The sequence below is a fragment of the Arvicola amphibius genome, chromosome 10 (genome assembly GCF_903992535.2).
Source record: "Arvicola amphibius chromosome 10, mArvAmp1.2, whole genome shotgun sequence".
Lineage (NCBI taxonomy): Eukaryota > Metazoa > Chordata > Mammalia > Rodentia > Cricetidae > Arvicola > Arvicola amphibius.
In genome coordinates, this window is record NC_052056.1 from 101,135,989 (window position 1) to 101,151,814 (window position 15,826).

Consider the following 15,826-nt stretch of genomic DNA (forward strand, 5'->3'; position numbering starts at 1 on the left):
TGCTTTAACCCACCCCCTGCTCCCTGTCTCTTGGCTTCTAATCCTGGTTTTCAGGGGCGGGGGAGTTTGGTTGCTCCTTTTTGGTTTTTTGGACCAGAGTTTCTCTGTGTCAGTGTAGCCCTGCCTGTCTTGAAACTCTGTAGACCAGACTGGCCTCTAATTCACAGAGATCTGCCTGCCTCTGTCTCTTAGGTGCTTGAATTAGAGTCCTCATTGTTGTCTGGGATTGTGGTTTGTAGGCTGGCTTTCTTTGCTTTATGTTTTAAAACCACCTATGAGTGAATACATGTGATAATTGTCTTTCTGGGTCTGGGTAACCTCACTCAAAATAATGTTTTCTAGCTTCATCCATTTTCCTGCAAAATTCAAGCTGTTATTTTTTTCTGCTGTTTAGTACTCCATTGTGTAAATGTGCCACATTTTTCTTATCCATTCTTCTGTCAAGGGGCATTTAGGTTGTTTCCAGGTTCTGGCTATGACAAACAAAGCTGCTATGAACATAGTTGAGCACATGTCCTTGTGGCACGATTGAGCATCTTTTGGGTATATACCCAAAAGTGGTATTACTGGGTCTTGAGGAAGGTTGTTTCCTAATTTTCTGAGAAATCGCCACACTGACATCCACAGAGGTTATACCAGCTTGCATTCCCGCCAACAATGGCAGAAGTGTTCCCTTTTCCCCAAAGCCTCTCCAGCATAAGTTGTCATCAGTGTTTTTGATCTTGGCCATTCTTACAGGGGTAAGATGGAATCTCAGAGTTGTTTTGTTTTGCATTTCTCTAATGACTAAGGATGTTGAACATTTCCTTAAGTGTCTTTCAGCCATTTTAGATTCCTCTGTTGAGAGTTCTCTGTTTAGGTCCATACTCCATTTTTTTAAATTGGATTATGTGATCTTTTGATATCCAATTTCTTTTTTTTTAAATATTTATTTATTTATTTATTATATATACAATATTCTGTATGTGTGTATGCCTGCAGGACAGAAGAGGGCACCAGACTCCATTACAGATAGTTGTGAGCCACCATGTGGTTGCTGGAAATTGAACTCAGGACCTTTGGAAGAGCAGGAAATGCTCTTAACCTCTGAGTCATCTCTCCAGCCCTGGTGTCCAATTTCTTGATTTCTTTGTATATTTTGGCGATCAGACCTCTGTCTGATGTGGGGTTAGTGAAGATCTTTTTCCATTCTATAGGCTGTCGTTTTGTGTTGTTGACCATGTCCTTTGCTTTACAGAAGCTTTTCAGTTTCAGGAGGTCCCATTTATGAATTGTTTCTCTGTGTCTGTGCTGCTGGAGTTCTATTTAGGAAGTGGTTCCCTGTGCAAATGCGTTCAAGTGTACTTCCCACTTTCTCTTCTATAAGGTTCAGTGTGGCTGGCTTTATGTTGAAGTCTGTGATCCATTTGGACTTGAGTTTTGTGCATGGTGATAGATATGGGTCTATTTTCATTTTTCTACATGTTGATATCCAGTTATGCCAGCACCACTTGTTAAATATGCTTTCTTTTTTCCACTTGATATTTTTTTGCTTCTTTATCAAAGATCAGGTGTTCGAAGATGTGTTGATTGATATCTGGGTCTTCTATTCGGTTCCATTGGTCCTCCTGTCTGTTCTTATGCCAATACCAGGCTGTTTTCAGTACGGTAGCTATGTAGTAGAGTTTGAAGTCAGGGATTGTGATGCCCCTAGAAGCTCTTTTATTGTACAGAATTGTTTTGGCTATCCTGGGTTTTTTTGCTTTTCCATATGAAGTTCAGTACCGTTCTTTCGAGGTCTGTTAAGAATTTTGCTGGGCATTGCGTTGAATCTGTTATTTTACTCTTTTAAACGGAGTTTCACTGTGTAATGATGACTGGCTTCAGACTTGCAACAGTCCTCTGCTTCGGCCTCCGGGTGCCGACTGTAGGTGTGAGCCCCACACCCAGCCTGAACAGTAGTTGTTCTGTCTGCCTCTGTAGCACCGCTGGAATTTTCCTCCAGTTGACTGGGTTTGAACTCCATGCTGTGATGTCCCAGATCCTTCTTGTGCCCGCTGCTGGCTCTGCTTTAGCAAGCTACACTTGCACTTAGGAAACCTTCCACCTCTGCCCTGCCCTCAAAGCCAGTAATGACCCTTGCTCTAGAGAGAGTTTGGTGCTCACAGCAGGGAACACCAGGCCGTTCCCCAGATGACCTGATCTACTGGCCTCTGGACCTGGCTGGGATCCTCGCTCCTCACTGAGAAGGGGGTGGAGTTTCCCACAGTCTAAATTTAGTCTTATTGGATTTTATTGCTCCTGACATTATTAAGTAGCAGTATCCTGGTTCTTTGACCATTGTCTGCTGAAGTGCCAGCTTGGGTTAGCACATAGGGGCTCCTGTGACAGTTCCCAAAGCTCTAGTCCTTTCTGCGTCTTCGAGGCTATTGAAGCCAGTCCTCATCACTACTGACAGCAAGAGCCAAGGGGAGAAAAACTGCATAGCCACCTAGTCCTAGCTGGCTTGAACTTACTGTGTATGCCAGTATGCCCTCAAATTTACAGGGATCCTCTCGCTTCTAGTGCCACTACAGCTGTTTGTGTGTTGGAGGGGTGCTCATGTAGAGTCCAGCTTGACACATTAACACTCTTCTGGGCTAGCTAGCCATTGAGCTGCATGGCTCCTAGTGTCTCTGCCTCTCCGGTACACCACCATGCCCGGCTTTGTTTATGGATGCTGCTGGGGATCAGGTTCTCGTGCTTGAATTAAGGATGTGTTTGTATGCCACAGGAGTGCAGGTGACCTCAGGTCAGAGGGGGTCATCAGATCCCCTGGAGGTAGAGTTCCAGGCAGTTGTGAGTCACCAGATGTGGGTGCTGGGACCTGATACTCAGGCCCTCTACAGAAACTCTTCACTGCTGAGCCACCTCTCCAGCTCTAGCCTTTTTTAAGATTTGGTCTCACTATGTGACTTTGGCTAGCCTGGAACTCTATGTAAACCAGGATGTTTACATATGTCACAAGAGATCCACCTGCCTCTGCATCTTGAGTGCTAGGACTAGAGGTATGTGTTACCATACCCGGCAGCTGTGAACCGATCACTTTTCCAAGTTCCAAGTGATATGATTACAGGTATATACACCTTGCCCAGTTTGTGTTGCTGAAAATCTACCCAGGCTTTGTGCATTCCGGGTATCCCCTGAGCTACACACTCATGATGCTCTTCCTGCCTAGAAAGTTTATCGTGGTAGATGCCATGGGGTTTCTTGAAGGAGAATCCTCACTTTGTGCCACAGATACTGACATTCTGGGTCTCAGGTCTCTCTGCCCAACTTGGTTGGCTGTGTTCTGAGTGCTTGTCATGTATAAAATCTCTGCCTCCTCCAAGAGCCAGCAGTGTCACCTGTGCCCTTTGTTGCCAGGCACATCTGGGCAGGACTTGGCACCTATGGCAGGATGCCACTCTGCAAATCTTCTGCAGCATAGTACCCACCTCCTGGCTCCATCCCTCTGGCCTGTTCTGCAGTGGTGGCAGCCACTGTGTTTTGATCCTTGAAATGAAAGCTTGCTGCTTTGGAAAAGAAGCAAATATGATTTGTGTCATCTGGGTAAAAGTGCCCATGACTGAACTGTAAAACACTTAGGATCATGCTTTGATTTTACTGCATATTCCATTGGTTCTCACACTTTTAACAAAAAAAAAAAAAAAAAAAAAAAAAAAAAAAAAAAAAGGGTGTGTCCAGTTCTAGCTAACGTCCAGTGTGTTAATGCATATTGCCTTTTTGGTCAGGCAGACTGATGAAACCATGTGCTTACCTAAACACACAAATGCTCCTTAACTTACATAATTGCAAATAGAGCTACGATTATCAACCCAACTCACCGAATGTAGCAATGGCACGGTTCCTTCCCCTTGCGACTGCAAGCTGTGGTTCAGTGGTTAGCCTGCGCCCCCTTGCAGCGTCATGTTTCTTGGCCTTTTGATTAAGGGCGGGCCAGTGAGATGGCTCAGCGCATAAAGACATTTGCTGCCAAGCTTGACAACCTAAGTTGGAACCCCAAGAGAACAGGCATCCACAAATTTTCCTCTGACCTCCACACTTGTCACAGCACACATGCACACCCACAATATATAAATAAACCAACAAATAAAAGTAATGAGTGTGTTTTGAAGTCTTGCCAGCAGCAGAGGGTATTTAAAGACACGCTTTCATGATTCTGCTTTGGCATCTGAGTTTGCACATAGGGTGTGATCTGTATTTATAGTGACAGAAGCCATGGCTCTAGATGATGAGACTTTCCATCCCCCCTGCTGTCCTGTGATTCTTGGGAACATGTCAGCCCATGTATCCCTTACAGCAGTCAGTGTCATGTCCCTGTTAGAAGTACATGCACTTGTGTCTGTGGGTGGATTGGGTAGTTGACTGGGAGATGTATTATCCCTGTATGTGTTTTTCTTCTCTTGATTCCAGCTGACACCGAAGATGTGTGCATCGTGGAGAGATTGTTTTCAAGCAGCTTGGTAGCTATCGTCAGCCTCAAAGCTCCCAGGAAACTGAAAGTTTGCCACTTTAAGAAGGGAACTGAAATATGCAACTACAGCTACTCCAACACGATACTGGCTGTGAAGCTGAACAGGCAGGTGTGTGGCACCTCATACTAGTAAGCAGCTCAGTTGGTAGAGAACCTAACATACCCCAAGTCCTAGGTACCATCCCAAGCACAGCGTAAAGCCGGCTTAAGTGGTGTACACCTGTAATCGGAATACTCTTAGAGGTAGAGGCAGGAAGATCTCAAAATACGAGGAGGGCTGGGAAAATGTCTGAGAGGTCTTGCTGCATAAGTATAAGGACCTGAGCCTGAATCCCCAGCATAAAAACTCAGGCTGGCCATGGGTACCTCTAACCCTAGCATTGTAGGGGGCGGAGGCAGGAGGATTGTTGTGGTTTACTGGCTACCTGCCTTAGCTCCAGGTTCAGTAAGAGACTCTGTTTCAAGGGAATAAGGCAGAGGATAATAGAGCAGGACAGGTGACATCTCTGGCTCTAACCACCATTTCTCATAGGTGCATACCCAAGAACAGCACCAAACAGAGAAGCCTGTCATTCAGTGTTTCTCCCATGTCTCACTTTCAACCCTGCACCATTATCATTTCTAGGTTTCTGAATGTCTTTTCTTTGGGTTTTTGAGGCAGGGTGTCATGTAGCCCTGGCTGTCCTGGAACTTGCTATGTAGACTAGTCTAGCCCGGAATTCACAATGATCTATCTGCTTCTGCCTCCAACTCCTGAACACATATGCTCAGGCAGACCATTAGCTCCATTCTCAGCATCTTTGATCCAGTAGTCCTAAGCATGACACTGCTTTGTCCCAGCCCACTCCATTTGTCCTCAGGACACTAGTCTTTTTTTTTTTTTTTTTTTTTTTTAATTAAAAATTTCTGCCTCCTCCCCGCCTCCCAATTACCCCCCTCCCTCCTCCACTCCCCCTCCCTCTCCTGTCCAGAGAGCAGTAAGGGTTCCCTGCCCTGTGGGAAGTCGAAGTTCCTCTCCCCTCGATCCAGGTTTAGGAAGGTGAGCATCCAAACAGGCCAGGACCCTCAAAGCCAGTATGTGTAGTAGGGTCCAAATCCAGTGTCATTGTCCTTGGCTTCTCAGCAGCCCTCATTGTCCTCCATGTTCAGGGAGACCGGTTTTATCTCATGCTTTTTCAGTCCCAGTCCAGCTAGTTACTGTCTGCCTGGATGCGGGTCCATGGATAGATAGCATTGGCTTTTATGCAGTGCCTTCTTTTGCTTTTATAAATGATACTTTTTAATTTAAAGAGTCTCTTCCATCTTTTCCTTCTGTCAGTTGTTCCTGTGATGTATCTTTTCCCCAAACCAACAGAACAAGCCCCTTGTGTGGAGCGTTTGCGTGTGTTTCCTGAGAGTCCTAGTCGCAGTTTGCACAAAGGCAGCCACTGCAGAAGAGCCTCCAGCGTTTTCTGTGTGCAGCAGCAGTCAGATTCCAGAGACTGCGTTGTTTTTAAAGCAGTTAACCAGACATGTGTGTCCTGGTTGCCTGATTGAACTGGGAGTTGGCCCCGTCTATCAGTTAGTTCAGCTGGGAAGTTATGGGATATAATACTTTGCAAGTTTAAAGCATAGCAGATTCGTGCTCCAATATAGCTGATGTGAAGTGTGTGCCAAGCCCCTCACAGAAATTAATCCCAGCAGTAGCAGCTAGGAGCTCCAGTGTCCTGTCTTTAAAAATCAGGACTGAGTTCAGTCCTACCACCCACATCAGGTGGCTCACAGACACCTGTAACTCTAGCTCCAGGGGGATCTCACACCCTTTTCCCACCTCCTCAGGAACTAGTACACAAAGTACACATGCATACATGTATATACAAAGTGAGCTAAGAGTTTACAGCAAAATAATCAATCTGTGCATAGTAACGTTTTATACTTTTCATAAATCCCCGTGCTCTTAGTTGTATTTTACCTGTACCTCATTCACCATAGGTTTTTGGGGTTTGTAGGTTTTTTGTTGTTTTTGTTTTTTGTGCTACTCAGGGTGGACCTCACACATGAGAAGCAAGTACTTTTACTGCTAAGCTACATCTCCAGCCCCTTTTTACTTATTTTGTAATGGGGCCTCAAACTTGCCATGCTCCTGCCTCAGTCTCTGCAGTAGGTAGATGATGGGCCTGCGCACTTGGCTGGGCTCACCATGTTGTAGTTAGGTTGTGTCTGTCCACTTGCGTTCTACCTTATTTAAGGCAGGGTATCTTGCTTGCCTCTGTGTACACCAGGCTGCTAATGATCTTCCAGGGAATTCCCGTTTCTACCTTCCATCTTGCCGTAATGGCACTGCCGCATCCGGCGTTATGTGAGTCCTAGGGGTCCGGACTCCTGTCCTCACACTCACACAGTAAGTGCTATTATCTCCTCAGCCCTCACCTGTTGTGAGTTTTATCTGTCTTGTCAGCTGCTAGCCAGCTCCCAAATCACAACACAGAGATTTCTTATTAATTATGAAAGCTCAGTCGATGGTTTAGGCTTGTTTCTGACTAGCTCTTATAACTCAAATTAACCCATGTCTTTTAATCTACATTCTTTATGTAGTTACCTTTACCCTGTACTGCATATGCATATCCTCTCTGTCTGGTGATTCCACCTTTCTTCTCCCAGAGTTCTGTCTGCCCGAAGTCCTCCTCTTGCCTGTTCAGTTCTTTATTACAGCAGTCTCAACAAGACATTCTCACACGGTGGACAGGAATAGTCTGAACACTCCCCCTAGTTGTCTAAGCAGTTTGCCTTTACAGATCCCCCATCACCCAAGCACATGGTACTGAATTAAGTCACCTTGATAGAATCCGTAGTTCTCTTGTCATATGTAGTTATGGGAGCTGATGCGAATGGGCCTATAACCTGATTGGCAGTGGAAAGGCAGCTGCACACACTGCTCTGTACACAGCCTACATTGTGTCCTAGGAGTGGAGAGAGAGTATCTTGATCCAGGAGTCAGCTCAGTTGGAACTCGGCACATGCTGCCCTGGTCTTCCTTCATGCTTGGTGGTCTTTGTTTTCACTGTTTCTAGAGGCTCATTGTGTGTCTGGAGGAGTCACTCTATATACACAACATCCGGGACATGAAGGTACTTCATACCATCCGAGAGACACCCCCAAACCCTGCAGGTAAGCCATTGCTCAGGAGATCCTGAGCTGATGAGATGGCTCAACAGGTAAAGGCACTTGTTGCCAGGCCTGACCACATCAGTTTGATTCCTAGAATCCACGATATGGGAGGAGAAAAACCAACTCCTGCAGCTTGCCCTCTGACCTTCCCACCTGCACTGTAGCGTGCATGTCATCAGTCACATGCACGCACGTACAAACAAACCAAAAATAAGTACAATTTTTTAAATTTTATATGTATTGGTGTTTTGCCTGCATGCATGTCTGGGTGAGGTTCTCGGGTCCCCTGGAACTGGAGTCACAGACAGCTGTGAGCTGCCCTGTGAGTACTGGGAATTGAACCTGGATCCTCTGATAAAGCAATCAGTACTCTTAAACTCAGAGCCATATCTCTAGCCCCTTACAATTTATTTATTTTTTTTTAAAAAAGGAAGGTCCTTGTTTGGGGGGGGGGGGCCTTTTAAAGATAACTGCAGGCCAGTGGGTTGGCTCTGCAAGTAACTGTGCACTTACTGCTAAGTCTGAGAACCTGAGCGCCACTCCTAGAACACACAGTGGAAGGAGAGAACAACTCCTTTAAGCTGTGCTCTGACTCACACACCTTGACACACATGCATGCACACTTAATAAACAAATGTACTAAAGATAGCCATAGGTGGGAGTTTCCTCTCTGGTCCGCACACATGAGGCAGGTATAAAATGTGGTAGATGTAAACTGAACAGCCTCCCCCCTGGTCCAGTCCTACTGAGCCTCCGTCCCAGCAGGGCTCTCTTGTGAATGTGTGAGCCCAGAGGTCGTCGGATCTGCGCTAGCCCAGCCTGTTGGTCATCCATCCCTAACCAAAGTCCTTTCATCTCTGAGTGACACTGGCAGGCAGTGTGGCCTGGGACGCAGACTTGTGAGTGTGCAGACAAGGTTTAGCTGCTACTTTTTATTGGTTTTGTTCCAGAACTATGAACTCGGCTCTGACACTAAACAGTACCCTAGACTCGGTTGTCGTGTGTCTCCACAGGCTTGTGTGCGCTGTCCATAAACAACGACAACTGCTACTTGGCGTACCCAGGGAGCGCGACCATCGGAGAGGTGCAGGTCTTCGACACCATTAACTTGGTAAGGTCCTTGCGAGGCTCCGATGGATGTGTTTTCCTGGGAAGACATGCAGTGCACCCTTGTCCCGGCAGCATGGCTTTCCCTGGGGCTCTCCTTAGGTGGCAGAGCGGATCTGGCTAAGCTGCCTGTGTCTCACCAGTGCTCAGTGCTGAGCTCCAAAGCGTGCTTGTTGCAGTCTGAGCAGTGTTTCCACAGCCTGCCTGACGTGGTTGTGCTACTCAGGTTGACGCTAAAAATGGTGTTCTTACAGCCGCTCCCACCTGATGACCCAGTGGAGAGCCTGGGGACAAGGCTCTTGTGTAACAGTCATGTTCTCTTGATTTCCCTTTTACAGAGAGCTGCAAACATGATCCCGGCTCATGACAGTCCCTTAGCAGCCCTGGCTTTTGACGCAAGTGGGACCAAGCTTGCTACTGCTTCTGAGAAGGTATGGCTGAGGGAAACCTCGATCCACGGTCTCCAGCCTTGCTCATTCTAGTCACGTGGTCCAAATTCCGAGCAGGTTTTTCTATTCCCCAGTGCACAGAAAAGGAAAAAGAGCCCACTGTGAGGCATACCACAGTGTAAATTATCTGCAGTGTTAGCTTTCCACCCTGTGAGAATGGGCCAAGGGAAGCGACCTCTATGGAAGACAAATGGATTAGTTAGTGTTCAGTAAGCTCTGTCACTTTGAACCTGTGCCATGGCCAAAAAAGCTGCTCATACGATAGCTAGGAGAAAGGGGTGGGGCATGCTAACAGACTAGATGAACTTGTTCTCGTCCTCATCTCTTGAAGCTTTCACCGCCACACATTAGTGCCACTGGCTGGGGACCTTGAAACTGTAGCAGTGTGCCACTGTTTGACATACTGCAGAGGCCAGTGAATGTTTCAGCAAGTATGTATGTTGGTGTTTATGAACATATTCATATATGCACAGGTGCATGTACATACGTAGAGAAGGCCAGAGGCTGATACAGGACCTGAGTGCAATTCCTGAAGCATGGTAGGAGAGAACGGACTCCTGCAGGCTGTCGTCTGGCTCATGTGCACTATGCTGCATGCACCCACAAAAATACACACACATTACCCAAAAAAAAAAAAAAAAAAAAAAAGCAAATGCTTGTTTGTGGCATAAAATAGGAAAGCATCAGACATGGTAGTGACTCAAGAAGCAGGTAGGTCTCTGGATTCAGAGCCAGTCTAATCTACATAGTGAGTCCCAAGCTAACCAGAGACATAGTAGGACCTTGTCTCAAACAGCAGTGTCACACACCCCACTCAGAGGCACAAGCAGGTAGATCTCTGAGGCCACCTGGTCTACCAGTCAAGTTCCAGGACAGCCAAGGCTATTAACACAGACAAACCCGGTCTTAAATCCACATATACAAAACAACAGCAACCAAAAAAAAATTTACAATTACAATGGCTGTAATATTTTTAAACATCACTGTATTGAAACGTTGATGTTGTCTCTTGCGTATTGTTATTTCAGGTAATGGTGTGTTTAAGTCATGTAAATCCCAAGTATGTGTGTTTAATTATTAGCATAAGTATTCCAGTAAAGGCTATGGGTGAAGGTGTGGCGCTTTAGTATACTCCACATGGCTTCAAGGCTGCTTGTGTCTGGATCAGTAGATTGACTTTAAGCAATATCATGGTAGTGAGCAAGCATAGGATGTAATGTTCTGGTCTGTGGCAGCAAGGGTGTGCTACCCCGGGCCTGGAGCACAGAGAGGAGGCCAGACCCCCCTTCCGCCAAGCCAAGATGCTCCTGGAAATAGCCTGCACAGCTTGTTCACATGTGGAGCTGTGTGAAAAAGCAGGAAGGGTGTTTTTTGTTTTGTTTTTGGTTGGCTAAAATTCTGTTTTCTTCACCACCCCCCCTTCCTCTCTCTGACCCAGGGGACTGTGATCAGGGTATTCTCCATTCCAGAGGGACAAAAGCTGTTCGAGTTCCGGAGAGGGGTGAAGCGGTGAGTCCACGGATTCCAGGATGCAGCTCAGTCACAGTGCCCTCCTGAACTGTCTTGGAAGGGCAGGACAAAGCGTTGCAGTGAAAGCTGCTTGGCTTCACGTCTGTGAGCCTAAACTAGAGGAGGACTGTGTAGCAGTCTCCCTCAGCCTGGGCTGTACAGTAATGCTCTGTCTGCAAACGCTTCAGGAGAAGAGCCACAGCCCAGATGCTAGTCTCCTTCCGGGACTGTGCCTTTGTCTTCTTTATACACACCTAGATGATTCTCCTGTGTCCAGTGTCTGCCAGGAGCCTCTCTGCACCCTCACTGTCCCCCACATCCTTCCTAATCATGCCATCTGTGTGGGACCTCCTAGAGTAGACCTGGTATCCCTCCCCCATTGGCAGGCACTCAGGCAAAAACTCAGAATGTGCCACTTGCTGCATATACTCCATCAATATGGGGATGTTGGAAACACTGGAAGGATTAAGGGAAAATGTGTGTATTTAGGCTGTGGAATGTTAGTGACTTCAGAGGCACTTGCTGGGGAGATGCTCTAAAACAGCACTGCTGGCTGACCTACCTGGTCAGCCACTACAGCTGCATCTAATCCGCTGTCCTAGTGTCCATTGCTGTGCAGAGACCCCATGACCACAGCGACTCCTTATAAAGGAAAGCATTTAATTGAGGCTGGCTTACAAGTTTAGAGGTTTAATCCATTATTGTCATGGTGGGAAACATGGTAGTGTGCCGACAGACATGGTGCTGGAGAAGGGGCTGAGAATTCTCCATCTTGATATGTAGGCTGCAGGAAACAGCCATGCTAGGCATATCTTAAGCATGTGATACCTCAGAGCCTGCCTCCATGGTGACACTCCCTAATTGTGACAATCCCTATGGGTCAATCATTCGAACACATGAATCTTTAAGGGCCATCTCTATTCAAACCACCACACCTAAAACTGGTTCCATACAGCCACACAGTCTTGGTTATTTGGAATCAAAATAAAAATAAATTAAAGATGTTTGTTAAAAAAATTTTCTTAGCTGAGTGTAGTGGCTCGCATCTTTTGTCCCAGTAACAGGTAGGCAAAGACTGAAGGATCTCTGTGAGTTCAAGGACGCTAGGACTATATAGTAAGGCCCTGCCTTAAAACTGGGGGGTGCAGAGGGAAGTAGGCTAATCCGAGTACACGTGGGGGACAAATGGGGAGGGAATGATTGCATGATTGCAATGTCTCCTCTCCACCCCCGCCCCCAAAAGACAGGGTTTCTCTGTATAACCCTGTGTAGCGCCTGCACTGCGGGATGGTACGCCAGCTGGGAACTGGGCTAGAAACTTAAAAACACACGCACACAGACAGACATGGGGACACAGGTTATTCTTGATACAAGAATGTCTACTTTATTGTGCTCAGGGGAAGCTTATATAGGGCTCTGGTGGCCCCAGCTCTCAGGATCTTTCAGCTGAAGACTCATCAGAGCCCACTCCCCTGCCATCAGGGTCTCGTTGCTCAGAGCAGAGGAAAACAAGTTATTTACAAGAAATTCGGGTCTGGTGGTCCACAATCCCCAACAGTCCTGGCTGTCCTGGAACTTACTCTGTAGACCAGGCAGGTCTCAAACTCAAGAGATCTACCTTCCTCTGCCTCCCGAGTGCTGGGATTAAAGGCGTGTGCCACCACATCCAGCTTGAATAAGTGTAATTTCAAAGCCAGACTGATCTGCATACTGAGTTCCAGGCTAGCCAGGGTTACACAGTGAGATTCAGAAAGCAAAAATACTGTTCTTACTGGTTTTATCGCAAGCAAGTTCCTCTGTCTCCAGAGGAGGTGGCCAAGAACAGAAAGGCTTCTGTAGGGCCGAGTGCCTCTGACAAGATTCTCTCAGTTGGCCACAGTTAAAGTTCCTGAGAAGGCACAGCTACGCTCCCCCACCCCCAGCTGCTGCTAGTGTGTTCTGTGGTGGCAGGCCAAGCTGAGCCCTGTCTCGTCCTCCCTGTTCCTCAGGTGTGTGAGCATCTGCTCCCTGGCCTTCAGCATGGACAGCATGTTTCTCTCCGCATCCAGCAACACCGAAACTGTGCATATCTTCAAACTTGAGGCCGTGAGGGAAAAGTGAGTTGCAGAGACATTTTTTTTTCTTCTTTTTTCTTTCTTTGGTTTTTTAAGGTGGGTTTCTCTGCGTAGCCCTGGTTGTTCTGTAACTCGCTCTGTAGACCAGGCTGGCTTTGAACTCAGCAATCTACCTGCCTCTGCCTCCAGAGTGTGGGATTAACGGTATGTGCCGCCACTGCTCAGCTAAAAGCAAGCTTTTCTAACATGGTTTGTTGGGAGTGGGAAACACTAGGGTTAAACTGAGTCTCAGCATTGCTGCAGGGATATGCTGCCACTGTGCTAGCGGGGCTCTACTTTTAAGGGTAAAGGTGTCAAGCCTGGCCACCCGAGTTTCATCCCTGGGAACCAGGTGGTGGGAAGAGAAATATACTCATGTACATTGTCCTCTGGCTCCACAAGCATACTCAAGCATTTGCACATTCACACAATAAGATTTTGAATTAATTACAAATGAACTGTGCACACTCACTAGAAAGCATCGCACAGAGCCACCCTGCACTGTGGCACCATTTCTGGGTACAGATGTGCTCTGGCTGTAGAGTGGGCACGGCACCACCAAGCCCAACTTCATCATGAGACCTCTGCTCAGAGGATGTGCTGGGGTCCCAAGGTTGTCTAATGATCAGTTGCTGTGTGTCCCCACTCCACACCCTCTGTACTGGGGCATCTGGGGTCAGCCAGCCACTGGAATGAATGTCACAGCTCTGACCTGCTCACAGGTCATCAAGGAGGTGGGTGCTTCCATCTTAAACAGATGTGTGTGGTAGCGACTTGTCTCTTCCTTTCATGAGTGCACATGCTAAAGAAACATATGATGGGAACTTGAATGAGTCTGGTTTGGGGGCCGCTGCTCCAGAGCATGCTCCTGGAGGTGTGCTGTCACGGCCATGGCAACCTGGCGGGGAAAACAGGATGCTCTGTGCTTGTGCTATGCACAGCCGATCTTTTGTGAAGTGTGGAGTGTTGGTCAGTGGGTCTATGGCTGGCTCTGTCGTTCTCAGTGAGGTTCCAGCTTCCCCTGTGTGATGGTGCTTCCTTCCAGACCTCCAGAAGAGCCCACCACCTGGACCGGCTACTTCGGGAAGGTGCTTATGGCATCTACCAGCTACCTGCCCTCACAAGTCACGGAAATGTTCAACCAGGGCAGAGCCTTTGCCACTGTCCGCCTACCATTCTGTGGCCATAAAAACATCTGTTCATTAACCACGTGAGTACAGACTGAGCTTGTGGCCCCACCCTCTGCCCATGCACATCAAGGCCAGGGAGCAGAGCCACAGTGCTTGTTGCCAGGTTGCAGAGGTGTGTGTGGCCCTGTCCAGCCTGTCCGAGCCTGGTTCCATCGAGTACTGCCTAGAGCGGGAAGACTCCAGCCTGAGCCCTGGAGTCTTCTGGCGTCCTCACCACAGAACTTCCTTTTGCATTTTGCAGGGTATTTATTTGTGTTGATGTCAGACAGTAGGAAATAGACACTATGTAATGGCAGCATCCAGGAGTTGGGACGCTCATCTGTAAGATGAGTGATAGCACAGCTCTGGCTCTGGAAATTGACATGTTTTCCAATTCGAATAGCTGAAAGGCTGCAGTTTAATGCTTTGCTAGAACGAGCACACGCCTATTTGAAAGCTTATAGGCTGGGACAAATGGGTTGCTGGGACTTGCTGGCTGCCAGCCTACATCCAGTTCAGTGGGATAAAGCCCAGAGTGGTAGAGCAGGACATCTCACACCCTCGTCTGGCTTCCCCACGGGCGTGTATAGATGAATGCGTGTATATACACAGGAAAGAGAGACAATACCCTCTCTTAGTGACCAGAGAAACTGACAGCTACCCAGCTCCAGCACCTGCTCTTTGGGATTCAGTTGTGTGCTCACACCCAGGCCACCCTTGGCCTTATCAGCTTCACTCTGAGGAGCCCAGGTACTGCCGTCATCCAGTGCGCTGGTGGGTTTCTTCCTAGCCCGACTGAGATGTAGGTTTAGTGAGACACCTTTTGTGAAAGGGGAAAAAGTCTTCCTTCTAAAATATGGGCTGCTTTTCTTTAGAATTCAGAAGATCCCACGGTTGCTGGTAGGAGCATCAGATGGCTATTTATACATGTACAACCTGGACCCCCAGGAAGGTGGCGAGTGTGCCCTGATGCGTCAGCACAGGTGAGGCTGATCTGCATGGCAGTCTGCAGCTAGCTATGGGTACTGCAGTAGGTCTGTGCTTTCATCCCCCTAAGGCCAGGTGAGACTCAGGGTTTACAGTAAGGTGGCCTCACAGGAGCCTGCCCCCACCTCAGGATGCAAGTGGGGAATTTGCAGTTGGTGATTAAGATATGTGTGACTTTCCAGACTTCCTGTGTTGAAGGCACTGTGCAGAAATCCCAGGGGGCAGATTCTTAGTGTTGGTGGATGTGTTCTGTCAGGTGGGAGCAGGCGTCTGTGGCACTCCCTCCTTGGCCAGCTCCTCAGGCCCCAGGATGTGCTATGCATACTGTGCCCATCTGTCCTCTGGAAACAACTTATTTGAGACAAATCCTGCTCTGCAGCAAGGCTGACCTCAAACTAAGGGGAATCCTTCTGCCTCAACCTGAGATTTTTGAGAAGGAGCCAGCATACTCACTCGGCTTAAAACAGTGAGCCTGACGCTGTTTACTTGCTGTCTGTAGGCTCGATGGCAGTGTGGAGACGACCAGTGAAATTGTCGACTCTGCCTCTCATGACTGCCCCTTAGTAACGCAGACGTACGGCGCAGCAGCTGCCAAAGGTGCCTATGTGCCCTCGTCCCCAACGAGGCTTGGTAAAGGGCAGGACACCAACTTAGAAGGTAACTGAGCAACTGCTTCCAAATTCTTACCATGCTGTCACTGGAGATGCCACTTCCCGCTGAGCTGTGGACAGAGCTTCCTTCCAAGGCTCGTGAAAGTTGCCTTATAGTCTTCATTTTGGGGGAAAAGGCAGTCATTGTGGCCAGTGACTCTTGTCTGTGTGTGAGCCCACCCAACCTCCACCTCTGTAAGTAGCATGTCCTTCATGCATC

At 47.8% G+C, this 15,826-nt stretch overlaps 1 protein-coding gene across 1 annotated transcript in view; it reads left to right on the plus strand.

Annotated features, from left to right (window-relative positions):
* The window catches only part of Wipi2 (WD repeat domain, phosphoinositide interacting 2), a 35,061-nt gene that overhangs the window by 16,080 nt on the left and 3,155 nt on the right, over positions 1 to 15,826 (plus strand). The window contains exons 3-11 of the mRNA XM_038345568.1: positions 4,435 to 4,604; positions 7,546 to 7,642; positions 8,656 to 8,753; positions 9,088 to 9,180; positions 10,637 to 10,707; positions 12,696 to 12,803; positions 13,846 to 14,010; positions 14,845 to 14,952; positions 15,456 to 15,613. Coding sequence (XP_038201496.1) covers positions 4,435 to 4,604; positions 7,546 to 7,642; positions 8,656 to 8,753; positions 9,088 to 9,180; positions 10,637 to 10,707; positions 12,696 to 12,803; positions 13,846 to 14,010; positions 14,845 to 14,952; positions 15,456 to 15,613 — 1,068 coding nt within the window. The remainder of the gene's footprint in view (positions 1 to 4,434; positions 4,605 to 7,545; positions 7,643 to 8,655; positions 8,754 to 9,087; positions 9,181 to 10,636; positions 10,708 to 12,695; positions 12,804 to 13,845; positions 14,011 to 14,844; positions 14,953 to 15,455; positions 15,614 to 15,826) is intronic.